At 47.9% G+C, this 26,920-nt stretch overlaps 1 protein-coding gene across 4 annotated transcripts in view; it reads right to left on the reverse strand.

Annotated features, from left to right (window-relative positions):
• The window catches only part of LOC121273335 (natural resistance-associated macrophage protein 2-like), a 194,980-nt gene that overhangs the window by 53,445 nt on the left and 114,615 nt on the right, over positions 1-26,920 (reverse strand). For all 4 annotated transcript variants that reach the window (XM_041180485.1, XM_041180484.1, XM_041180483.1 and 1 more), the window contains exons 15-16: positions 23,095-23,248; positions 20,519-20,572 (exon numbers count right to left, since the gene is read on the reverse strand). In XM_041180485.1, coding sequence (XP_041036419.1) covers positions 20,519-20,572; positions 23,095-23,248 — 208 coding nt within the window. The remainder of the gene's footprint in view (positions 1-20,518; positions 20,573-23,094; positions 23,249-26,920) is intronic.

The following is a 26,920-nucleotide window of genomic DNA, read 5'->3' on the forward strand; positions in this document are numbered from 1 at the left end:
ACTGGGATTCAGTACTGGTGGGGACGGGTCTGTCAGTTTACAACACTGGGGTACAGTACTGGTGGGGATGGGTCTGTCAGTTTATAACACTGGGGTACAGTACTGGTGGGGACGGGTCTGTCACTGTATAACACTGGGGTACAGTACTGGTGGGAACGGTTCTGTCACTGTATAACACTGGGGTACAGTACTGGTGGGGACGGGACTGACACTGTATAACATTGGGGTACAGTATTGGTGGGGACAGGTCTGTCACTGTATAACACTGGGGTACAGTACAGGTGGGGACGGGTCTGTCACTGCATAACACTGGGGTACAGTACTGATGGGGACAGGTCTGTCACTGTATAACACTGGGGTACAGGACTGGTGGGGATGGGCGTGTAACTGTATAACACTGGGGTCCAGTACTGGTGGGGATGGGTCTGTCACGGTATAACACGCGGGAACAGCACTGTTGGGGATGGGTCTCTCACTGTATAACACTGGGGTACAGTACTGGTGGGGACCGTTCTGTCACAGTATAACAGTGGGGTACAGTACTGGTGGGGAAAGTTCTGTCACTGTATAACACTGGGGTGCAGTGCTGGTGGGGACGGGTCTGTCACTGTATAACACTGGGGTACAGTTCTGGAGGTCACGGGTCTGTCAGTGTATAACACTGGGGTACAGTACTGGTAGGGAAGGGTCTTTCACTGTATAACACTGGGGTACAGGACAGGTGGGTCGGGTCTGTCACTGTATAACACTGGGGTACAGTACTGGTGGGGACGGGTCTGTCACTGTATAACACTGGGGTACAGTACTGGTGGGGACGGGTCTGTCAGTGTATAACATTGGGGTTCAGTACTGGTGGGGACGGGTCTGTCACTGTATGACACTGGGGTACAGTACTGGTGGGGACGGTTCTGTCACTGTATAACACTGGGATACAGTACTGGTGGGGACGGGTCTGTCACTGTATAACACTGGGGTACAGTACTGGTGGGGACGGGTCTGTCACTGTATAACACTGGGGCAAAGGACTGGTGGGGACGGGTCTGTCACTATAACACTGGGGTACAGTACAGGTGGGGAGAGGTCTGTCACTGAATAACACTGAGGTACCGTACTGGTGGGGACGTGTCTGTCATTGTATAACACTGGGGTACAGTACCGGTGGGGACAGGTCTGTCACTGTATAACATTGGGGTACAGTACTGGTGGGGACAGGTCTGTCACTGTTTAACACTGGGGTCCAGTGCTGGTGGGGATGGGTCTGTCACGGTCTACCACTCGGGAACAGTACTGGTGGGGGTGGGTCTGTCACTGTATAACACTGGGGTACAGTTCTGGAGGTCACGGGTCTGTCAGTGTATAACACTGGGGTACAGTACTGGTGGGGAAGGGTCTGTCACTGTAAAACACAGGGGTACATTACTGGTGGGGACGGGTCTGTCACTGTATAACACTGGGGTACAGTACTGGTGGGGAAGGGTCTGTCACTTTATAACACAGGGGTTCTTTACTGGCGGGGACGGGTCTGTCAATGTAAACACTGGGGTGCCGTACTGGTAGGGACGAGTCTGTCACTGTATAACACTGGGGTACAGTACTGGTGGGGAAGGGTCTGTCACTTTATAACACAGGGGTACTTTACTGGCGGGGACGGGTCTGTCACTGTATAACACTGGGGTGCCGTACTGGTGGGGACAGGTCTGTCACTGTATAACACTGGGGTACAGGTCTGGAGGTCACGGGTCTGTCAGTGTATAACACTGGGGTACAGTACTGGTAGGGAAGGGTCTGTCACTGTATAACACAGGGGTACATTACTGGTGGGGACGGGTCTGTCACTGTATAACACTGGGGTACAGAACTGGTGGGGACGGATCTGTCACTGTATAACCCTCGGGTACAGTATTGGTGGGGTCAGGTCTGTCAGTGCATAACACTGGGGTACCGTACTGGTGGGGACGGGTTTGTCACTATATAACACTGGGGTACAGTACTGGTGGGGACAGGTCGGTCACTGTATAACACTGGGGTACAGTACTGGTGGGGACAAGTCTGTCACTGTATAACACTGGGATTCAGTACTGGTGGGGATGGGTCTCACACCTTATAACACTGGGTTACATTATTGGTGGGGACGAGTCTGTCACTCTATAACACTGGGGTGCAGTACTGGTCGGGACAGGTCTGTCACTGCATGACACTGGGGTACAGTACTGGTGGGGACGGGTCTGACACTGTATAACACTGGGGTACAGTACTGGTGGGGACAGGTCTGTCACTGTATAACATTGGGGTACAGTACTGGTGGGGACAGGTCTGTCACTGTATAACACTGGGGTACAGTACGGGTGGGGACGGATCTGTCACTGAATAACACTGGGTACAGTACTGTTGGGGACAGGTGTGTCACTGTATAACACGGGGGTACAGTACTGGTGGGGACAGGTCTGTCAGTGTATAACACTGGGTACAGTACTGGTGGGGAAAGGTCTGTCACTGAAAAATACTGGGGTAGAGTACTGGTGGGGACGTGTCTGTCATTGTATAACACTTCGGTACAGGACTGGTGGGGACGGGTCTGTCACTGTATAACACTGGGGTACAGTACAGGTGGGGATAGGTCTGTCAGTGCATAACACTGGGATTCAGTACTGGTGGGGATGGGCCTGTCCGTGTATAACACTGGGATACAGTATTGGTGTGGACAGGTCTGTCAATGTATTAAACTGGGGTACAGTACTGGTGTGGACATGTCTGTCACTGTATAACACTGGGGTACAGTACTGGTGGGGATGGGTCTGTCACTGTATAACACTGGGTACAGTACTGGTGGGTACAGGTCTGTCACTGTATAACACTGTACTTCAGTACTGGTGGGGACGGGTCTGTCACAGTATAACACTGTGGTACCGGACTGGTGGGGACGGGTCTGTCACTGTATAACACTGGGGTACAATACTAGTGGGGATGGGTCTGTCATTGTATAACACTGGGGTACAGTACTGGTGGGGACGGGTCTGTCACTGTATAACCCTTGGGTACAGTATTGGTGGGGTCAGGTCTGTCAGTGCATAACACTAGGGTACAGTACTTTTGGGGACGGATCTGTCACTGTATAACACTGGTGTACAGTACTGGTGGGGACAGTTCTTTCACTGTATAACACGGGGTTACAGTACTGGTGGGGACAGGTCTGTCACTGTATAACACTAGGGTACAGTACTGGTGGGGACAGGTCTCTCAGTGTATAACACTGGGTACAGTACAGGTGGCGATAGGTCTGTCAGTGAAGAGCACTGGGATACAGTACTGGTGGGGACGGGTCTGTCACTGTATAACACTGGGGCAAAGGACTGGTGGGGACGGGTCTGTCACTATAACACTGGGGTACAGTACAGGTGGGGAGAGGTCTGTCACTGAATAACACTGAGGTACCGTACTGGTGGGGACGTGTCTGTCATTGTATAACACTGGGGTACAGTACCGGTGGGGACAGGTCTGTCACTGTATAACATTGGGGTACAGTACTGGTGGGGACAGGTCTGTCACTGTTTAACACTGGGGTCCAGTGCTGGTGGGGATGGGTCTGTCACGGTCTACCACTCGGGAACAGTACTGGTGGGGGTGGGTCTGTCACTGTATAACACTGGGGTACAGTTCTGGAGGTCACGGGTCTGTCAGTGTATAACACTGGGGTACAGTACTGGTGGGGAAGGGTCTGTCACTGTAAAACACAGGGGTACATTACTGGTGGGGACGGGTCTGTCACTGTATAACACTGGGGTACAGTACTGGTGGGGAAGGGTCTGTCACTTTATAACACAGGGGTTCTTTACTGGCGGGGACGGGTCTGTCAATGTAAACACTGGGGTGCCGTACTGGTAGGGACGAGTCTGTCACTGTATAACACTGGGGTACAGTACTGGTGGGGAAGGGTCTGTCACTTTATAACACAGGGGTACTTTACTGGCGGGGACGGGTCTGTCACTGTATAACACTGGGGTGCCGTACTGGTGGGGACAGGTCTGTCACTGTATAACACTGGGGTACAGGTCTGGAGGTCACGGGTCTGTCAGTGTATAACACTGGGGTACAGTACTGGTAGGGAAGGGTCTGTCACTGTATAACACAGGGGTACATTACTGGTGGGGACGGGTCTGTCACTGTATAACACTAGGGAAGTGTACTGGTGGGGACGGGTCTGTCACTGTATAACCCTCGGGTACAGTGTTGGTGGGGTCAGGTCTGTCAGTGCATAACACTGGGGTACCGTACTGGTGGGGACGGGTTTGTCACTATATAACACTGGGGTACAGTACTGGTGGGGACAGGTCGGTCACTGTATAACACTGGGGTACAGTACTGGTGGGGACAAGTCTGTCACTGTATAACACTGGGATTCAGTACTGGTGGGGATGGGTCTCACACTGTATAACACTGGGTTACATTATTGGTGGGGACGAGTCTGTCACTCTATAACACTGGGGTGCAGTACTGGTGGGGACAGGTCTGTCACTGTATGACACTGGGGTACAGTACTGGTGGGGATGGGTCTGACACTGTATAACACTGGGATACAGTACTGGTGGGGACAGGTCTGTCACTGTATAACATTGGGGTACAGTACTGGTGGGGACAGGTCTGTCACTGTATAACACTGGGGTACAGTTCTGGTGGGGACGGATCTGTCACTGTATATCACTGGTGTACAGTAGTGGTGGGGACAGGTCTTTCACTGTATAACACGGGGGTACAGTACTGGTGGGGACAGGTCTGTCAGTGTATAACACTGGGGTACACTACAGGTGGGGACAGGTCTGTCACTGTATAACACTGGGGTACAGTACTGGTGGGGACGTGTCTGTCATTGTATAACACTTCGGTACAGGACTGGTGGGGACGGGTCTGTAACTGTATAACACTGGGGTACAGTACAGGTGGGGATAGGTCTGTCAGTGCATAACACTGGGATTCAGTACTGGTGGGGATGGGCCTGTCCGTGTATAACACTGGGATACAGTATTGGTGTGGACAGGTCTGTCAATGTATGACACTGGGGTACAGTACTGGTGTGGACAGGTCTGTCACTGTATAACACTGGGGTACAGTACTGGTGGGGATGGGTCTGACACTGTATAAAACTGGGATACCGTACTGGTGGGGACAGGTCTGTCACTGTATAAGATTGGGGTACAGTACTGGTGGGGACAGGTCTGTCACTGTATAACACTGGGGTGCAGTACTGGTGGGGATGGGCCTGTAACTGTATAACATTGGGGTCCAGTACTGGTGGGGATGGGTCTGTCACGGTATAACACTCGGGAACAGCAGTGGTTGGGATGGGTCTGTCAGTGTATCACCCTGGGGTAAAGCCTGGTGGGGACGGTTCAGTCACTGTATAACACTGTGGTACAATACTGGTGGGGACAGGTCTGTCACTGTATAACATAGGGGTACAGTACAGGTGCGGACAGGTCTGTCACTGTATAACACTGGGGTACAGTACTGGTGGGGACAGGTCTGACACTGTATAACACTGGGGTACAGTACTGGTGGGGACGGGTCTGTCACTGTATAACACTGGGGTACAGTACTGGTGGGGACGGGTCTGTCACTGTATAACACTGGGGTACATTACTGGTGGGGACAGGTCTGTCACTGTATAACACTTGGGAAGAGTACTGGTGGGGATGGGTCTGTCACTATATAACACTGGGGTACAGTACTGGTGGGGACAGGTCTGTCATTGTATAACACTGGGGTACAGTACTGGTGGGGACAGGTCTGTCATTGCATAACACTGGGGTACAGTACTGTTGGTGATGGGCCTGTCAGTGTATAACACTGGGGTACAGTACTGGTGGGGACGGGTCAGTCACTGTATAACACTGGGGTACAGTACTGGTGGGGACAGGTCTGTCACTGTATAACATTGGGGTACAGTACTGATGGGGATGGGTCTGTCACTGTATAACACTGGTGTACAGTAATGGTGGGGACGGGTCGGTCATGGTACAACACGCGGGAACAGCACTGTTGGGGATGGGTCTGTCACTGTATCACCCTGGGGTACAGCACTGGTAGGGACGGTTCTGTCACAGTATAACAGTGGGGTACAGTACTGGTGGGGAACGGATCTGTCACTTTATAACACTGGGGTACAGTACTGGTGGGGACGGGTCTGTCAGTTTACAACACTGGGGTACAGTACTGGTGGGGATGGGTCTGTCAGTTTATAACACTGGGGTACAGTACTGGTGGGGACGGGTCTGTCACTGTATAACACTGGGATTCAGTACTGGTGGGGACGGGTCTGTCAGTTTACAACACTGGGGTACAGTACTGGTGGGGATGGGTCTGTCAGTTTATAACACTGGGGTACAGTACTGGTGGGGACGGGTCTGTCACTGTATAACACTGGGGTACAGTACTGGTGGGAACGGTTCTGTCACTGTATAACACTGGGGTACAGTACTGGTGGGGACGGGACTGACACTGTATAACATTGGGGTACAGTATTGGTGGGGACAGGTCTGTCACTGTATAACACTGGGGTACAGTACAGGTGGGGACGGGTCTGTCACTGCATAACACTGGGGTACAGTACTGATGGGGACAGGTCTGTCACTGTATAACACTGGGGTACAGGACTGGTGGGGATGGGCGTGTAACTGTATAACACTGGGGTCCAGTACTGGTGGGGATGGGTCTGTCACGGTATAACACGCGGGAACAGCACTGTTGGGGATGGGTCTCTCACTGTATAACACTGGGGTACAGTACTGGTGGGGACCGTTCTGTCACAGTATAACAGTGGGGTACAGTACTGGTGGGGAAAGTTCTGTCACTGTATAACACTGGGGTGCAGTGCTGGTGGGGACGGGTCTGTCACTGTATAACACTGGGGTACAGTTCTGGAGGTCACGGGTCTGTCAGTGTATAACACTGGGGTACAGTACTGGTAGGGAAGGGTCTTTCACTGTATAACACTGGGGTACAGGACAGGTGGGTCGGGTCTGTCACTGTATAACACTGGGGTACAGTACTGGTGGGGACGGGTCTGTCACTGTATAACACTGGGGTACAGTACTGGTGGGGACGGGTCTGTCAGTGTATAACATTGGGGTTCAGTACTGGTGGGGACGGGTCTGTCACTGTATGACACTGGGGTACAGTACTGGTGGGGACGGTTCTGTCACTGTATAACACTGGGATACAGTACTGGTGGGGACGGGTCTGTCACTGTATAACACTGGGGTACAGTACTGGTGGGGACGGGTCTGTCACTGTATAACACTGGGGCAAAGGACTGGTGGGGACGGGTCTGTCACTATAACACTGGGGTACAGTACAGGTGGGGAGAGGTCTGTCACTGAATAACACTGAGGTACCGTACTGGTGGGGACGTGTCTGTCATTGTATAACACTGGGGTACAGTACCGGTGGGGACAGGTCTGTCACTGTATAACATTGGGGTACAGTACTGGTGGGGACAGGTCTGTCACTGTTTAACACTGGGGTCCAGTGCTGGTGGGGATGGGTCTGTCACGGTCTACCACTCGGGAACAGTACTGGTGGGGGTGGGTCTGTCACTGTATAACACTGGGGTACAGTTCTGGAGGTCACGGGTCTGTCAGTGTATAACACTGGGGTACAGTACTGGTGGGGAAGGGTCTGTCACTGTAAAACACAGGGGTACATTACTGGTGGGGACGGGTCTGTCACTGTATAACACTGGGGTACAGTACTGGTGGGGAAGGGTCTGTCACTTTATAACACAGGGGTTCTTTACTGGCGGGGACGGGTCTGTCAATGTAAACACTGGGGTGCCGTACTGGTAGGGACGAGTCTGTCACTGTATAACACTGGGGTACAGTACTGGTGGGGAAGGGTCTGTCACTTTATAACACAGGGGTACTTTACTGGCGGGGACGGGTCTGTCACTGTATAACACTGGGGTGCCGTACTGGTGGGGACAGGTCTGTCACTGTATAACACTGGGGTACAGGTCTGGAGGTCACGGGTCTGTCAGTGTATAACACTGGGGTACAGTACTGGTAGGGAAGGGTCTGTCACTGTATAACACAGGGGTACATTACTGGTGGGGACGGGTCTGTCACTGTATAACACTAGGGAAGTGTACTGGTGGGGACGGGTCTGTCACTGTATAACCCTCGGGTACAGTGTTGGTGGGGTCAGGTCTGTCAGTGCATAACACTGGGGTACCGTACTGGTGGGGACGGGTTTGTCACTATATAACACTGGGGTACAGTACTGGTGGGGACAGGTCGGTCACTGTATAACACTGGGGTACAGTACTGGTGGGGACAAGTCTGTCACTGTATAACACTGGGATTCAGTACTGGTGGGGATGGGTCTCACACTGTATAACACTGGGTTACATTATTGGTGGGGACGAGTCTGTCACTCTATAACACTGGGGTGCAGTACTGGTGGGGACAGGTCTGTCACTGTATGACACTGGGGTACAGTACTGGTGGGGATGGGTCTGACACTGTATAACACTGGGATACAGTACTGGTGGGGACAGGTCTGTCACTGTATAACATTGGGGTACAGTACTGGTGGGGACAGGTCTGTCACTGTATAACACTGGGGTACAGTTCTGGTGGGGACGGATCTGTCACTGTATATCACTGGTGTACAGTAGTGGTGGGGACAGGTCTTTCACTGTATAACACGGGGGTACAGTACTGGTGGGGACAGGTCTGTCAGTGTATAACACTGGGGTACACTACAGGTGGGGACAGGTCTGTCACTGTATAACACTGGGGTACAGTACTGGTGGGGACGTGTCTGTCATTGTATAACACTTCGGTACAGGACTGGTGGGGACGGGTCTGTAACTGTATAACACTGGGGTACAGTACAGGTGGGGATAGGTCTGTCAGTGCATAACACTGGGATTCAGTACTGGTGGGGATGGGCCTGTCCGTGTATAACACTGGGATACAGTATTGGTGTGGACAGGTCTGTCAATGTATTAAACTGGGGTACAGTACTGGTGTGGACATGTCTGTCACTGTATAACACTGGGGAACGGTACTGGTGGGGACGGGTCTGACACTGTATCACACTGGGATACAGTACTGGTGGGGACAGGTCTGTCACTGTATAACAAGGGGGTACAGTACTGGTAGGGACAGGTCTGTCACTGTATATCACTGGGGTACAGTACTGGTGGGGATGGGCCTGTAACTGTACAACACTGGGGTCCAGTACTGGTGGGGATGGGTCTGTCACGGTATAACACTCGGGAACAGTACTGGTGGGGATGGGTCTGTCACTTTATAACACTGGGGTACAGTACTGGTGGGGACGGGTCTGTCACTGTATAACACTGGGGTACATTACTGGTGGGGACAGGTCTGTCACTGTATAACACTGGGGTACAGGACTGGTGGGGATGGGTCTGTCACTGTATAACACTGGGGTACAGTACTGGTGGGGACAGGTCTGACACTGTATAACACTGGGGTACAGTACTGGTGGGGACGGGTCTGTCACTGTATAACACTGGGGTACAGTACTGGTGGGGACGGGTCTGTCACTGTATAACACTGGGGTACATTACTGGTGGGGACAGGTCTGTCACTGTATAACACTTGGGAAGAGTACTGGTGGGGATGGGTCTGTCACTATATAACACTGGGGTACAGTACTGGTGGGGACAGGTCTGTCATTGTATAACACTGGGGTACAGTACTGGTGGGGACAGGTCTGTCATTGCATAACACTGGGGTACAGTACTGTTGGTGATGGGCCTGTCAGTGTATAACACTGGGGTACAGTACTGGTGGGGACGGGTCAGTCACTGTATAACACTGGGGTACAGTACTGATGGGGATGGGTCTGTCACTGTATAACACTGGTGTACAGTAATGGTGGGGACGGGTCGGTCATGGTACAACACGCGGGAACAGCACTGTTGGGGATGGGTCTGTCACTGTATCACCCTGGGGTACAGCACTGGTAGGGACGGTTCTGTCACAGTATAACAGTGGGGTACAGTACTGGTGGGGAACGGATCTGTCACTTTATAACACTGGGGTACAGTACTGGTGGGGACGGGTCTGTCAGTTTACAACACTGGGGTACAGTACTGGTGGGGATGGGTCTGTCAGTTTATAACACTGGGGTACAGTACTGGTGGGGACGGGTCTGTCACTGTATAACACTGGGATTCAGTACTGGTGGGGACGGGTCTGTCAGTTTACAACACTGGGGTACAGTACTGGTGGGGATGGGTCTGTCAGTTTATAACACTGGGGTACAGTACTGGTGGGGACGGGTCTGTCACTGTATAACACTGGGGTACAGTACTGGTGGGAACGGTTCTGTCACTGTATAACACTGGGGTACAGTACTGGTGGGGACGGGACTGACACTGTATAACATTGGGGTACAGTATTGGTGGGGACAGGTCTGTCACTGTATAACACTGGGGTACAGTACAGGTGGGGACGGGTCTGTCACTGCATAACACTGGGGTACAGTACTGATGGGGACAGGTCTGTCACTGTATAACACTGGGGTACAGGACTGGTGGGGATGGGCGTGTAACTGTATAACACTGGGGTCCAGTACTGGTGGGGATGGGTCTGTCACGGTATAACACGCGGGAACAGCACTGTTGGGGATGGGTCTCTCACTGTATAACACTGGGGTACAGTACTGGTGGGGACCGTTCTGTCACAGTATAACAGTGGGGTACAGTACTGGTGGGGAAAGTTCTGTCACTGTATAACACTGGGGTGCAGTGCTGGTGGGGACGGGTCTGTCACTGTATAACACTGGGGTGCAGTACTGGTGGGGACAGGTCTGTCACTGTATAACACTGGGGTACAGTACTGGTGGGGACGGGTCTGTCACTATATAACACTGGGGTACAGGACAGGTGGGTCGGGTCTGTCACTGTATAACACTGGGGTACAGTACTGGTGGGGACGGGTCTGTCACTGTATAACACTGGGGTACAGTACTGGTGGGGACGGGTCTGTCAGTGTATAACATTGGGGTTCAGTACTGGTGGGGACGGGTCTGTCACTGTATGACACTGGGGTACAGTACTGGTGGGGACGGTTCTGTCACTGTATAACACTGGGATACAGTACTGGTGGGGACGGGTCTGTCACTGTATAACACTGGGGTACAGTACTGGTGGGGACGGGTCTGTCACTGTATAACACTGGGGTACCGTACAGGTGGGGACGGGTCTGTCACTGTATAACACTGGGGTACAGTACAGCTGGAGACAGGTCTGTCACTGTATAACACTGGGGTACAGTACTGGTGGGGACAGGTCAGTCACTGTATAACACTGGGGTACATTACTGGTGGGGACAGGTCTGTCACTGTATAACACTGGGGTACAGTACTGGTGGGGATGGGTCTGTCACTGTATAACACTGGGGTACAGAACTGGTGGGGACAGGTCTGTCACTTTATAACACTGGGGTACAGTACTGGTGGGGACGGGTCTGTCACTGTATAACACTGGGGTACAGTACTGGTGGGGACGGGTCTGTCACTGTATAACACTGGGGTACATTACTGGTGGGGACAGGTCTGTCACTGTATAACACTTGGGAAGAGTACTGGTGGGGATGGGTCTGTCACTATATAACACTGGGGTACAGTACTGGTGGGTACAGGTCTGTCATTGTATAACACTGGGGTACAGTACTGGTGGGGACGGGTCTGTCACTGTATAACACTGGGGTACAGTACTGTTGGTGATGGGCCTGTCAGTGTATAACACTGGGGTACAGTACTGGTGGGGACGGGTCAGTCACTGTATAACACTGGGGTACAGTACTGATGGGGATGGGTCTGTCACTGTATAACACTGGTGTACAGTAATGGTGGGGACGGGTCGGTCACGGTATAACACGCGGGAACAGCACTGTTGGGGATGGTTCTGTCACTGTATCACCCTGGGGTACAGCACTGGTAGGGACGGTTCTGTCACAGTATAACAGTGGGGTACAGTACTGGTGGGAACGGATCTGTCACTTTATAACACTGGGGTACAGTACTGGTGGGGACAGGTCTGTCACTGTATAACACTGGGATTCAGTACTGGTGGGGACGGGTCTGTCACTGTATAACACTCGGGAAGAGTACTGGTGGGGATGGGTCTGTCACTGTATAACACTGGGGTACAGTACTGGTGGGGACGGATCTGTCACTGTATAACACTGGGGTACAGTACTGGTGGGGACGGGTCTGTCACTGTATAACACTGGGGTACAGTACTGGTGGTGATGGGTCTGTCAGTGTATAACATTGGGGTTCAGTACTGGTGGGGACGGGTCTGTCACTGTATAACACTGGGGTACAGTACTGGTGGGGACGGGTCTGTCACTGTATAACACTGGGGTACAGTATTGGTGGGGACGGGTCTGTCACTGTATAACACTGGGGTACAGTACTGGTGGGGACGGGTCTGTCACTGTATATCACTGGGGTACAGTACTGGTGGGGATGGGTCTGTCAGTTTATAACATTGGGGTACAGTATTGGTGGGGATAGGTCTGTCACTGCATAACACTGGGGTACAGTACAGGTGGGGACGGGTCTGTCACTGTATAACACTGGGGTACAGTACTGATGGGGACAGGTCTGTCACTGTATAACACTGGGGTACAGGACTGGTGGGGATGGGCCTGTAACTGTATAACACTGGGGTCCAGTACTGGTGGGGATGGGTCTGTCACGGTATAACACTCGGGAACAGCACTGTTGGGGATGGGTCTCTCACTGTATAACACTGGGGTACAGTACTGGTGGGGACCGTTCTGTCACTGTATAACACTGGGGTACAGTACTGGTGGGAACGGATCTGTCACTTTATAACACTGGGGTACAGTACTGGTGGGGACAGGTCTGTCACTGTATAACACTGGGGTGCAGTACTGGTGGGGTCAGGTCTGTCACTGTATAACACTGGGGTACAGTACTGGTGGGGACGGGTCTGTCACTATATAACACTGGGGTACAGGACAGGTGGGTCGGGTCTGTCACTGTATAACACTGGGGTACAGTACTGGTGGGGACGGGTCTGTCACTGTATAACACTGGGGTACAGTACTGGTGGGGACAGGTCTGTCACTGTATAACACTGGGATACAGTACTGGTGGTGACGGGTCTGTCAGTGTATAACATTGGGGTTCAGTACTGGTGGGGACGAGTCTGTCACTGTATGACACTGGGGTACAGTACTGGTGGGGACGGTTCTGTCACTGTATAACACTGGGATACAGTACTGGTGGGGACGGGTCTGTCACTGTATAACACTGGGGTACAGTACTGGTGGGGACGGGTCTGTCACTGTATAACACTGGGGAACAGTACAGGTGGGGACGGGTCTGTCACTGTATAACACTGGGGTACATTACTGGTGGGGACAGGTCTGTCACTGTATAACACTGGGGTACAGGACTGGTGGGGACGGGTCTGTCACTGTATAACACTGGGGTACAGTACTGGTGGGGACAGGTCTGTCACTTTATAACACTTGGGTACAGTACTGGTGGGGACGGGTCTGTCACTGTATAACACTGGGGTACAGTACTGGTGGGGACTGGTCTGTCACTGTATAACACTGGGGTACAGTACTGGTGGTCACGGGTCTGTCAGTGTATAACACTGGGTTACAGTACTGGTGGGGACGGGTCTGTCACTGTATAACACTGGGGTACAGTGTTGGTGGGGACGGGTCTGTCACTGTATAACACTGGGGTATAGTACTGGTGGGAATGGGTCTGTCACTGTATAACCCTCCGGTACAGTATTGGTGGGGTCAGGTCTGTCAGTGCATAACACTGGGGTACCGTACTGGTGGGGACGGGTCTGTCAGTTTATAACACTGGGGTAGAGTACTGGTGGGGACAGGTCTCCCACTGTATATCACTGGGGTACAATACTGGTGGGGAGAGGTCTGTGAGTGCATAACACTGGGTACAGTACTGGTGGGGACGGGTCTGTCACTGTACAACACTGGGGTACATTACTGGTGGGGATGGGTCTGTCAGTTTATAACACTGGGGTACAGTACTGGTGGGGACGGGTCTGTCACTGTGTAACACTGGGGTCCAGTACTAGTGGGGATGGGTCTGTCACTGTCTAACACTGGGGTACAGTATTAGTTGGTACATTTTACCACAATCAATTTCTATGTCTTGATATATCTCGCTGGAATAGTGTACCCACAGTGACAGCCGTGGCAATCACTTGGGATCATCATATTTTCCTCTCTCCTCTGATGGGTGGAAGTGTAGCACACTTCCGGACCTTTGCTTACAGGGTTAAACACATTTATTTACAGGCTACATGTCACCCAAGCGGTGAGACCTATGGTACTGAAACAGTACAATGCTTTTGAGAGGTGACCGTGCTTTGGAGGAAACAGTTTAGCGTAGACCTTCATCGTGTACGAATTTCCTTTCCACTCAAGAGTTCAGATCTCCGGCTACAACTAAAGATGAGCAACCAGGGTTATGATTTCTGTTAACAGGAAGTTGCTCATGGTGGAGCCATTTTGTTGCAGTTTGACAGACTGCTTGAGTTGTTAATGTCAGAAAGCTGCCATATCGCCCACACATCTCCTTTAGACAGTACTTCGCACTTGTACTGATTGTCCTAATGTCAGCATGCAGATGGAATAGGTTCATTTGCAGCAAAATCTGCACACCAGCTTTTAGAAAAATAACTTTGATATTAAAAAAAGGCTTGTTTCTGAATAAAAACGGAAACACCTGTCTGGGTACCGGTAATTCTCATTGATCATCACTACCACAGTGTGATTGTTTGTGTGCTGTTGATACTGTCGATCAAATATTAAATACAGAAATAGCCCTATTTTTGCACAGAGTTCATGTGAAGGCAAACAGCCTATCGACAGACTCAGTGGACTCAGTCACGAGGAACATGGGCAAGGTACTGAAGGGCAGATGGAAAATAGGTACAAGGGAGCAAAACAGAAGGGAAATGGATAGCTTGGAGAAGCTGGGGCTGTTCTTCTTAGAGAGAAGGTTCAGAGGAGATTTGATAGAGGTGTTCAAAATCATGATGGTCTGGACAGAGTAGATTGGCAGAGATGGTTCCCATTGGTGGAAGGATCGAGAATCAGAGGGACACAGATTTAAGGTGATTGGCAAAGAAGCAATGGAGACACGAGGAAAAACTTCTTCATGCAAGTAGTTAGGATCTGGAATGCACTACCTGAGAGCGTGGTGGAGGCAGATTCAATCGGGGCTTCCAAAATGAAATTGGATCATTATCTGGAGAGGAAAATAAATGCAGGGGAGTGGGACCAGCTGAGTTGCTCATGCAGAGAGTCAGCACAGACACAACAGGCCAAATGGCCTCCTTTTGTGCTGTAACCATTCTAAGACCTAACTTACACCACATGGACTGCAATGGTTCAAGAAGGCAGTTCACCATTACCTTCTCAAAGGCAGACAGGGACAGGCAACAGGTGCTGCCTTACAAAAAAAACCCTAACAGGCCAATTTTAATGTGCTATCAATGAGATGACCCTTGACTTGACTCAAGGGCAAGAATGTTAGCAATTGAGCCAAAACACTGAATACTGAAACTGGCAACATTCACCAACCAGGAGCACAGAGCTTCAGAGAGCACAGTCAACACACATCCACAGCCCAGAATCTATAACTGTTTCAAAGTGTGGCTGTGATGAATAAGCTGCTGCCAGCCAGGCTGGCTTTCTGTTGCACATTAATGAAAGACGTGGGGTAAGAAGGAATATCTCAGGTCAGCCTGATTTGGGTCTCATCACACATAGGTCACTCAATAATAATCAGGAGGAGGGCCTTATTTTCCCCTCGCTCAGTCAGTCATGCCCAGGACAACTGTTGCACCCTCACCAGTCTCAGGTGAGTTTAACTAAATCAGCACAGGTCGAGATGGAGATTGGGATCTTCCTGTTTGGTGTGTGGGGTTGAGGGCCATACTGGATGAGATTAGCTCAGTCAGAGAAGCCAGGGATGAGGCCTAGGCCTTATTATTTTTTTTAAAGAGTCTGTTATTTGGTCAATGGTCACACATTCAAATTGACTGCACACAGTCAAACTTATGATGGCAGATCACTATTAAAATTCCAAATTATTTTGTGCGCACTAATTATATAAATACTTCACCATGAATATAAGAGGAGATAACTCATTAATGGTTGCCATGAGCACCAGTTCTGGAGTAGATATTAATCTTTGGTTTTTTTCTACAACTGACCAGCTTCTGAATCATATTGAGCTTTGACTGGGGTGTGTTATTGTGGTTAAGTAACATCTTGATTTTAAAATTCTTTATCCTGATTTTCAAATCCCTTCATGGCCTTGCCTTCCCTATCTCTGTTATTTCCTCCAGCTCCACAACCCTCTGAGATGTCTGCGTTTCTCTAATTCTGCTTGTATTGTTTGGTATCATTTTGTTTTATAATACCCCTGCGAAATGCCATGGGATGCTTTATATGTTAACGGCACTCTATAAATACAAGCTGTTATTGCTGGCAGGAGGTAATAGACCAGGTGATACATTGAGTGTTGACAGTGAAGTTCAAGCAATTCAGTGGTAACAGTAACTGCCAATATCTCACTGAAGGGCCAATTTGAGGAAAACTGCAACTTGTGTGATGGGGCAGGGATCTGTGTGCGTGAGATTCCCCCACTCTTGCAGCTCTGGGATGCTGCTACAAGCAATTGCCATAGGAAGAGATAGAAAACATTGGGAACAATAGTTGTATTTTCATGGGACATATTTCCTCACTGTGTGATGACTTGTAAAATTTTCTCCCACTTTTTCCCTTTCCTTTTTTCTGAAAGGTGGCAAAAAAGTACCAGGAAAGCAGTTTATCCCACCACACCATGATTGATAGTCCACAGTTACATGGAGCACAGAGTCTGTAAAAAGGGGTACAGTGAGAGAAGCAGGACTGCTAAAGGCTCTGGGAATAGAGTATGATGCTCTGGGTATATGACATTAAAAGCCAGGCACTGGAGCATTCTACAATTATTTTAAACTGGTCGGCTCTGAAATATTGGCGAATGCTGACTCGGGAGACTGGATTATTGAGGCAGCATTAACTCCCAAACACATTAGGAGCTGCTATATGGTGAGGGGCTGCTTCATAAAGACAATAACAGAGAGATGCGAGCAAATTGATTTATTTAAAAAAAAAACAATGGTTCCATTACAGAATTCTCAAGTGATCAACAGGACTTCATGATTGGAAACAGTTTAAACTACACATCACAGTCTGACTCCTCATATCCTGAATAATCACATGATGTTGTTTCTCCTTTGTGCTCAGCACAATTTGGAAATCATTCAAGCAGTTAAGTGACAAAAAAGGCATGACATAACAGGGCTGCTCCCACTCATGTGTTAAGTAGCAATACACAATTCCCTCCAAAGTTCCTGGTTATTGTTTGCCTGCCCCTCTCCCACTGTGCAATCTGTGAAACATCTCTCAATGGAAGGGGATGCCAAGTGTTTCTGCCACTCCCACCCTTTCAGATTTGTAGCGAGAAAAGAGACAAGAGCAGGCGAATCATGGAATAAAGGGAAATAATTGATTGGTGTGAGGAACGAGGCGCCAGAAATTTCTGGTTGTGACACGTCTACATTATTGAAAATGAAGAAACCTTTATACGCCAGTAAGAGGAGTTGCTGAAAACCTGGAGGATTAAGTGTGAAATGTTCCAAATGCTCGTCCCCTTGCTCCCTTTCCCAAAGGGCGGGCAGAGTCCCTGATGTTTATTTGAAGGCGAGTCAACATTCAAACCCAGCTACTTGGTTAAAAAGTCACAAGCTAGTGCTCAGTCTCAACCACTGGCAGAATGTCTGACTCAGCAATTGGGCTGCCTTCCTCCTCTTATCTCCCAGATCATATGCAGCAACTCATTCCAGAATGGGACAAAACTCCAACAGCTTTAAAATATTCAACACTTGAAACGTGGCTTTGTAACAAACTTCTAAAAAAGTATCCCTGTTGCGAATTCAGTTATTACATGTTCCAGGCTTGAAATATTACTAAGTTCAGAGGTACAGCAATTGGAAGAGATCCCAAAGTCACCAATAATCTACCAACCACTGCTCTATATTTTATACCTGCGCTTGTTGACTGAGGTAGTGGGCAAGCTTTTCTTGCAGGAACAGCTTCCTCAGCAAAAACATGGTCTCTCTCTGATGGTAACTGCACTACTGTATCAAACACACACACACCAATGTTATACTCTCAGGACCTACCAACACTGTCAACACAGGCACTGCTTTCTTGTTAATTTGGCGATTGTTAAAGTCAGGGGTGTTGGTGCTGGAAAAGCCCAGCGTCAAACACTCCCAAGGACATGTATAACATGGGTTCAATACAGAGTGAAGAATTGTGTGTTCTGATGCAACAGTGCATCTCGGTTCTAATCTTAGAACAGCACCAGTATGCCATTCTGGGAGAAATGTACTAACTTGTTTTCTTCTATGAGTTCCCACTGTCTCAGATATTGTGATCAGCACACTTGTCATCCACTGCCCTGATTGATCCCTCTCCCTCTATATACCTTTGAGGCCCTTTGTGCCAAGGTGTCCCCACAGCAAGGGGCACCGTGAGAGATTGGGAGGTGGGGGCTAACCCACTTTTGCACCTGAAACTTGTCTATTCCTTACAGCACACAGGCGTCAGACTTATTTTGAGAGGCAGGGAAAGGAAAGTTTAATGGGAATCTTGACTGTTAGAATAGCTGGGGGTGTCAGGTCAATCCCAGAATACTTTTAATTAAAAGTACACACATCATTACTTCAAACACATCTGCCATTTGACATTTTCAAAACCATTAAGCAATTGCCAGAACCCCCTGCACTATCTGATCTATCAGGGTTAACTACCCCATTTAGGAGAGGAGATACTGTCAGTTGAACCCACTTCATTGTAAGCAAGTTAATGCTATAGTAACAAAAACAAGTTCTCATATGAAACTTATGGTTTAGATCTCGAGTTTATTTTAAATTGGTAACTCTATGTTAAAACTACGGTCTGAAGATTGAAACTGGGCAAATCAAAATATAATCCATACTATTAGAAACAATCCCACAAGTGCCAGGTACGAGGGTACAGTCTCGGTCACACACAGTGAACCAGGACCTTGCGTGACACAGTGTGATGCAGGTACCAGCAGGGTTAAAATACACAGAAAATGTACAAAACCATTGTTGGGAATGCTAACTGAAGCAAAGCAAGTTGGTTCACTTGGGGAGGTAGCACAGTTCAGACTCAAATTTGCTAACATTGCTGGAGATGTGGCTTTGAACCCTGCAGGCACGTTAAGCTGCTTGGTCAGTCCAGAGACAGTTTACAGAATCCCAGTTTCTGATCTCATAGTTAAGGAAAGCTGTAAACCAGGTCTATGGGAATGCATCACAATTCACACTTTTAAAGTAAGCACCCAGTTAAACTAAAAACAAAATACTGTGGATGCTGGAAATCTGAAATAAAAACTGAGTGCTGGAAAAACTCAGCAGGTGTGGTAGTGTCTGTGGCGAGAGAAACAGAGTTAACGTTTTGAGTCCAATATGACTCTTCCTCAGAACCGAAGAGTCATTTGGACTCGGAACATTAACTGTTTCTTTCTCCACAGATGCTGCCAGACCGCATGAGTTTTTCCAGCACTTTCTGTTCTTATTTCACCCAGTTAAACTTCCATTTTCATCTCAAACCCATGTTAACATGTTTCAAACTGTGGCAATCCTTAGTGAAAATACTTCAAGGCTAAAACATTGCCTTTATATATTGGTGACTCTGTGGCCCTCCCTCTCTCACTGGCAGGGAGCTGAGAAGGAGGCTGAAGCTACACCGTCACCTAATAAATCACTTCATACATGGAGGGGAGGAGCACTGTTGTGTCAGTTAATGGTCTGAAGACAGACCTGCCTCGAGTGTTGGGCCAGCAAATGTCTGGCTACAGCGGTCCACACTGATTGCTTTTATAAAATTGTTTTCATTTAAAAACATTACAAATCGTTCTCAACAGAACTTGTACATCTTAAATCATGACTGCACAGCACCTTTATAAAATACACGTTTGGGATTTACAATAAATGTTGAGAGCATCAGACTCTTGGGATCGAGGGGGGTGGGCCGGGGGTGGAAAAGGAAGATCATCCACTGCCACATCTGCACAATTATCTGAGATCTAAAAAGTAATGTGTTAGACCAAGGTTTACTTTAAAGCTTCTAATTAATATTATTGATCCTAAGACCCTACGATGGTTGTTTCATTCACAAGAACTATTTTACAGACTTCCCTCTGGAGAAAGCTTGAATTAGAATAGCTTTCATGTAGTTCCCCATGGAACAGTGCGCAGAGCGCAACCCAAGAAAGCTAGGCCCCGGCATCTTGACACAGGGATGTATAAAGGAGCTTTCTCTGGTTAACGGTCAGACTCGTCTCGCTCTTCTATAAGCACAGCACTGCTGTTGCTTACCGTGCGTCCGCAGTTCAGAATGGGGACTCCCAGTGAGACTGCACAGTACCAGGCCTAGAGGGACAAGGAAAAAAAAGCAAAACAAAGGTCACTTTATAAAGTAAATCACTCAGAGGATTCCTTCCACCACCCCCCAAGTTGAAGCAACAGGCCCAGTTGGTTGCCGGATCCTTTCCGGTGTATGGCAATCACCCGTTTCAGGGGAGTAATTTCCAGAAGCAGAGAAAGATTTTCTCTGTGTTGGGTGTACTAGAATCATAAACGTGTTTAGAAAAAATAGGTTTACAACCCGAATGCCCCTCACAGAGAGCAAGTGTGCTGACATTTTGAACGACACACTCAAAATGAGCTCTCTGCATTTTTCTGATTAACTTTCAGATATGCCTCATTCTTCTGTCAGTACAGAACTGCTGCTAACTGTGCATCTGCAACTCAAAGAAAACTCCCAACCCAACCTAGTTTGCATGGATTTTCTTGGATGCTGTACTGGTTCTGTAGAAACTCCTCGCTCTAATTTCAATCTGGGAGGGGTGCCTCTTTCTTGGGTACATGTGCCAGCTGCCCTCAAACAGTTCTTGATCACTGGGCCAACACAGCAAGTGCTGCCAGACAAAGGCACCAGAACAGAGGGTCATGTTCAGACAGCACATGCACTTCTAACAAACGTCACTGGATAGCTATTAGCAGCAGGAACATCCTGTCAGGGATCCTCACCCAATCTGCTACCTCCTGCAACACCATTCCAGACAAGAAACACAGCACAGGCTGGGATTCATAGAGTGATACAGCACAGGAGACCATTTAGCCCATCGTGCCTGTGCCAGCTCTTTGAAAGAACTAACCATTAGTTCCATTTCCTTGCTCTTTCCCTAAAGCCTGTAAATTTTTCCCCTTCTAGTAGCTCTGTAGTTCTCATTTTAATGTTACAACTGAAACTGTTTCACCAGCCTAATCAGGCAGCGCATTCCAGCTCAACCATCCATTGTGTAAAGCAAATGCTTTCCTCGTGTCACCTCTGGTTCCTTTGTCAATCATCTTAAAGCTGTATTCTCTGGTCACTGACCCTTCTGCATCTGGAAACAGTTTCTCTTTATTTAATCTATCAAAACCATTCATGATTTTCAACACCTTTAGCAAATCTCCTTGTAACCTATTTTAAAATTCTTTCATGGGATAGGAGTGTTGCTGGCATTTATCGCACATCCTGAATTATTCTTGAAGGTGATGGTGAGTCATCTTCTTGAACCATTGAGTCCATCTGGTATAGGGAGTTCCAGGATTTTCCAGGACAGTGAAGGAACAGCGATATAGTTCCAAGTCAGGATGGTGAGTGACTTGGAGGAGAACTTCCAGGTGGTGGTGTTCCCATCTATCTGCTGCCCTTGTCCTTCTAGACGGTAGTGGTCATGGATTTGGAAGGTGCTGTCTAAGGAGCCTTGGTGAGTTCATGCAGTGCATTTTGTAGATGGTACACACACTGCTGCCTCTGTGTGTTGGTGGTGGAGGGAGTGGATGTTTAAGTTGGTGGATGGGGTGCCAAAGCAAGCAGGGCTGCTTTGTCCTGGATAGTGTCGAGCTTCTTGAGTGTTGTAGGAGCTGCACTCATCCAGGCAAGTGGAGAGTATTCCATCACACTCCTGACTTGTGCCTTGTAGATGGTGGACAGGCTTTGGGGAGTCAGGAGGTGAGTTATTTGCCACAGAATTCCCAGCCTCTGACCTGCTCTTATAGTCACAGTGCTTACATGGCTAGTCCAGTTCAGTTTCTGGCCCCAGGATGTTGATAGTGGGGGACTCAGTGATGGTAATGACATTGGATGTCAAGGGAGATGGTTAGATTCTCTCTTGTTGGAGATGGTCATTGCCTGGCACTTGTGTAGTGTCAATGGTACTTGCCACTTATCAGCCCAAGCCCGAATGCCCTCAGGGGAATAAGCTTTTCTAGTCTCTCCACATAACAGAAGTCCCGCATATCTGATACCATTCTAGTAAAATTCTTCTGCACCCTCTCCAAGGCCTTGACATGCTTGTAGTGCCCAGTATTGAACAAAATACTCCAGCTAGGCATAGCCAGTGTTTTATACAAGTTTAGCATAGCTTCTTTGGTTTGAATTCTATTCCTCTATTAATAAAGCCAAAGATCCCATTTGCTTTTCTTTTTTAAACAACTTTCTCAACTACTTCTACCTTCAAAGCTTACACATTATCCCCCATGTCTCTCTGTACCCGCACCCTAGTAAAGCTTGTGCTAGTGAATCCACATTGCCTCTCCTCATTCCTCCTATCAAATGTATCACTTCACCCCCTTGTGTTTATTTCATTTGCCATGCATCTGCCCATTTCACCAGTCTGTTGATATCTTCCTGAAGTTTATTACTACCCTCCTCACTATTTACTACATTTGAGGTTTGTATCGTCTGCAAATTTTGAAATTATGTTCTGTACACCCAACTGGACTTGGACTTTGCAGCTTTGCATCAGCAACACACCGAGCAGTGCATGCACCAACTGAGACAGTATCAAAGCACTTTTCATGACTTGTAACTATATAACTGAAGAATCTGTGCCAGGACTTACCAGGTAAGCGACAAAACTCAAGTATGCAACTGAAATGACGGCTGCAACCAGGTAAAGTGCCACATGCCCCAGACTCGAAACATAAACTATCACAAAGTACATATTAATTGCACAGATGATAACAACAATGATTCCGCCAGCAATCTTCCAGGCCCTAGGAAAAAAACACACAAACGTTAATTATGCTTAAGGCCTCATCACTCTAACAGCAGAGTCTCAAACAGGCCAAGGCCAATTTAACATAGAAATACACAGAAATTACAACATGGAAGCAGGCCAATCAGCCCCACCACTGCATGTTGGTGCTTTTCCATCCCATGTATTCTAATCCCATGCTCCCAGAATATCCCTTTATACCCCTTTGCTTCAACCACCCATCTAACTGATTCCCAAATGTTGACACATTCTCTGTTTCAATCAATGACTCCAGTAGCACATCCCACAGCTTCACATCCCGCTGGGTAAATGAAGCTTCTCCTGCTCTGTTAGAAATCTTTTACAATTATCCCGATATCAGTATCCCCTTCTTCCTGACCTTTTCCAGCCCAAGTTGACGTGCACATCAACCAAGGTCTAACTGAATGGCATAAGGGGCTGGATGACCTACTCCTGTCCTCATCTTCAATGCCAAATCACTCTGCTCTTCCACATTACCCAGCTTTTACCCATTCAAAGTACATACTTTTTTTTTTACATATACCAAAATGTACCACCTCACATTTCCAAGTGACTTTTTTTGCCCATTCCACTATCTTATTAATGTTCTTGCAACTTGCTCTGGTCCTCACACTTGGTTACTATGCCTATTTTTAGTACCATCTGCAAATTTGGACCTCACTCCCTACAGTCATACATCATAATCATTGGTGCACAGTGAACATCGTGGTCCCAGAACAGAATCCTGCAGAACACCACTATCTATTTCCAATCACTGGGAAAAATCACCCTTAACTACCTCCTCCTTTCTAACCAGTTTCAACCACGTTTGCTCCCCTTCCCCTAATTCCTTTGTCTTGTCTTTCACGCATCCTTGTTCCACGGGTTGGTCGCACTATGAACAATCTTTCTCTGCCGATTTCTATTCTCCGTTGCCCCCAATGCCTATCCCAGAGGCACCAGACAATGTTCTAATATTATCCATCCATGCCAGCTTTGGTCTTTTTGAATTTTTCCAGCTGTTTTGCCTTGCATTGCTTCTTTTTCTGAACACTCCCCTCCTGCTCACATCACATGTCCAAAATATGTGAGCCTCCTTGATGTCACTGCCTCAAACAAGTTCCTCTTAACGCCAGCTTTCTCGAGCACCCACTCGATTGTCTGCTTGGCCGCCCATGCCACATGTAATATCCATCCGAGTCCTTTCATTTCAAACGCTCTTATTTGAGCCTCATCACTCTTCTAAATGGTCCAGCATTCACAGCCATACATTAGGCAGGAAACACACTGAATAAGAAAGTTCTCTTGCACATATTTCAGGAATTATTCCCCCTCTTTGTCCTTTACACTGTTACCAGCCCAGTTTATATTAAGATAACTGACGTCTCTACTCTAGTTCCTGCATCATTCAGCAATCTACCTGCAAATTTGTTCCTCTATCTCCTTCCCATTATTTGATGGTGTATGGTATACACCCAGTAGCATAATAACTCGGCTGTTTTTCCTCAATTGTATCCAAACAGATTATTTGAATCCTCAACGTAATCATCCCTCTCCAGTGCTATTATAGTTTACTTGATCAATACTGACACCCCTCTTTTTTCCCTTAGTGTCTTTCCTGAATATCTTGTACTTAGGAATATTAAGTTATCAATCCTCTTCTTCTCAGAGCTGGGTCTCTGCTATTGCCACAATGTCAGTGTCATGTGGCAACTTGTGCCTTCAGCTCACCAGCAGTTACCACGCTCCAGGCATTGATGTACAATCTAGGCTGCCTCATATTTACACCATCTGATCCCTCCCATTTCTGAACAATTGTTTACTCTAGTGTTATGTGGCTCTCCCAGTCCTCTATACACCTTGTTTCCTCTCTAATGTTTCATCCTGATGCCCATCCCTCCTGCCAGATTAGTTTAAAACCCTCAATAGCATCAAGTTTGTTAAGCATGATGATACTTTCTGAAATCTGTGCTGGCTGCTGTTTCTAATTATTTTCTTTTCATCTAGATATTCAGTAATTTCATCTTTAAAGATTACAAAGATGCTAAACTAGCTGTCCTGTAATTACCCAGATTTACTCTGTCTCCTTTTTTGAGAATGGATATTATATCAGTGATTCCCTAGTCCTCAAACACACCCACTCTCCATAGACTTAAATATAATTTTAAAAGCCTTCACTATTTCTTCCCCTTCCCTCAGAAGCCGCAGATGTTTCCCATGAGGTCCCAGCACTTTGTCCTCCTTTATCTTAAATTTCTCTAATATTTGCCTTTCATTTATTTTAATATCTCTCATTTTACATTTCATCAATTCAAGATTTCCCTCTTCCCCTTGGTTTTTATACTAACATTTTTCTTTTCTGTTTGGACTTTGGGTCTTATATTATGTTCACTATTGTTCAAGTGTTCACCCACATTCAAATCATTTATCCGATCTATTTCATCACTCAGATCTAGCACTGTTTCTCCCCTTGTCAGCCTCAAGGAAGGAACCCTTCACACTTTGCAGGAATTCCATTCCCTTTGTTCTATTTACTCCCTTCCTGTGTCAATCAATCAGAGGGTAATTAAAACCTCCCGGAACAATAATCTTGTTATTTCCTCACTCTGTTTATAGATTTCCTTTCCATTTCCCTTCCACAATTAGAAGGTTGGGGCCACAATCCCACTGATTTAACAGTCGCTTTTTAACTTTAATCTCAAATCATATTGACTCTGTTTGAACCTCTCCTGTACATCAGTCCTTTCTCTACACACCAATACTGTCACTCCTCATCTCCCCTCTGGATTGTTAGCCAATAATTTTACATCTATGACCTCTAGTCACTCCCCAGGCGGAACAATTTTCCCCAATTTATCAAAACTTCTCATCTTGAAAACCTTAATTAGGTCACCTCTTAATCACAGAATCCTTACAGTACAGATGGCTGCCATTTGGCCCATCATGTCTAGACTGGCTCTCTGAATGAGCAAGCCACCTTGTGCTATTCTCTCACCTGTTCCATAACTCTGTACATTCTTCCTTTTCAGATAAGGATCCAAATGCCTTTCGAAAGCCTCGATTGACCTGCTTCCACCACACACAGGCAGCGCATTCCAGATCCTAACCACTTGCTGTGTAAAAAAGGTTCCTCATGTTTCCATTGATTCTTTTGCCAATCACCTTAAATCGGTGCCCTCTCATTCTCGATCCTTCCACCAATGGGAACAGTTTCTCCCTATCTACTTTATCTAGGCCCCTCATGATACTGAATATGTCTATCAAATCTCCTCTCAACCTTCTTTTCTCCAAGGAAAACAGTCCTATTTCTCCAATCTATCTTCCTAACTGAAGTCCCTCATCCCTGGAACCATTCTCGTGAATCTTTTCTGCACCCTCTCTAATGCCTTCACATCCTTCCCAAAGTGCAGCGCCCAGAACCAAATGCAATACTGAGGCTGAAACAGTGTTCTACACAAGTTGAGCAGAACCTCCTTGTTCTTGTACTCTGTGCCCCCATTAGTAAAGCCTAGGATACTGTATGCTTTATTAACCACACACTCAACCTGCCCTGCCACCTTCAATGATTTATGCACATATATACCAAGCTCCCTCTGCCTCTATTTCTACAATGTCTCTCCGCATTCTTCCTACCAAAATGAATCACTTCACCTTTCTCTCCATTGAATTT

The sequence above is a fragment of the Carcharodon carcharias genome, chromosome X (genome assembly GCF_017639515.1).
Source record: "Carcharodon carcharias isolate sCarCar2 chromosome X, sCarCar2.pri, whole genome shotgun sequence".
Lineage (NCBI taxonomy): Eukaryota > Metazoa > Chordata > Chondrichthyes > Lamniformes > Lamnidae > Carcharodon > Carcharodon carcharias.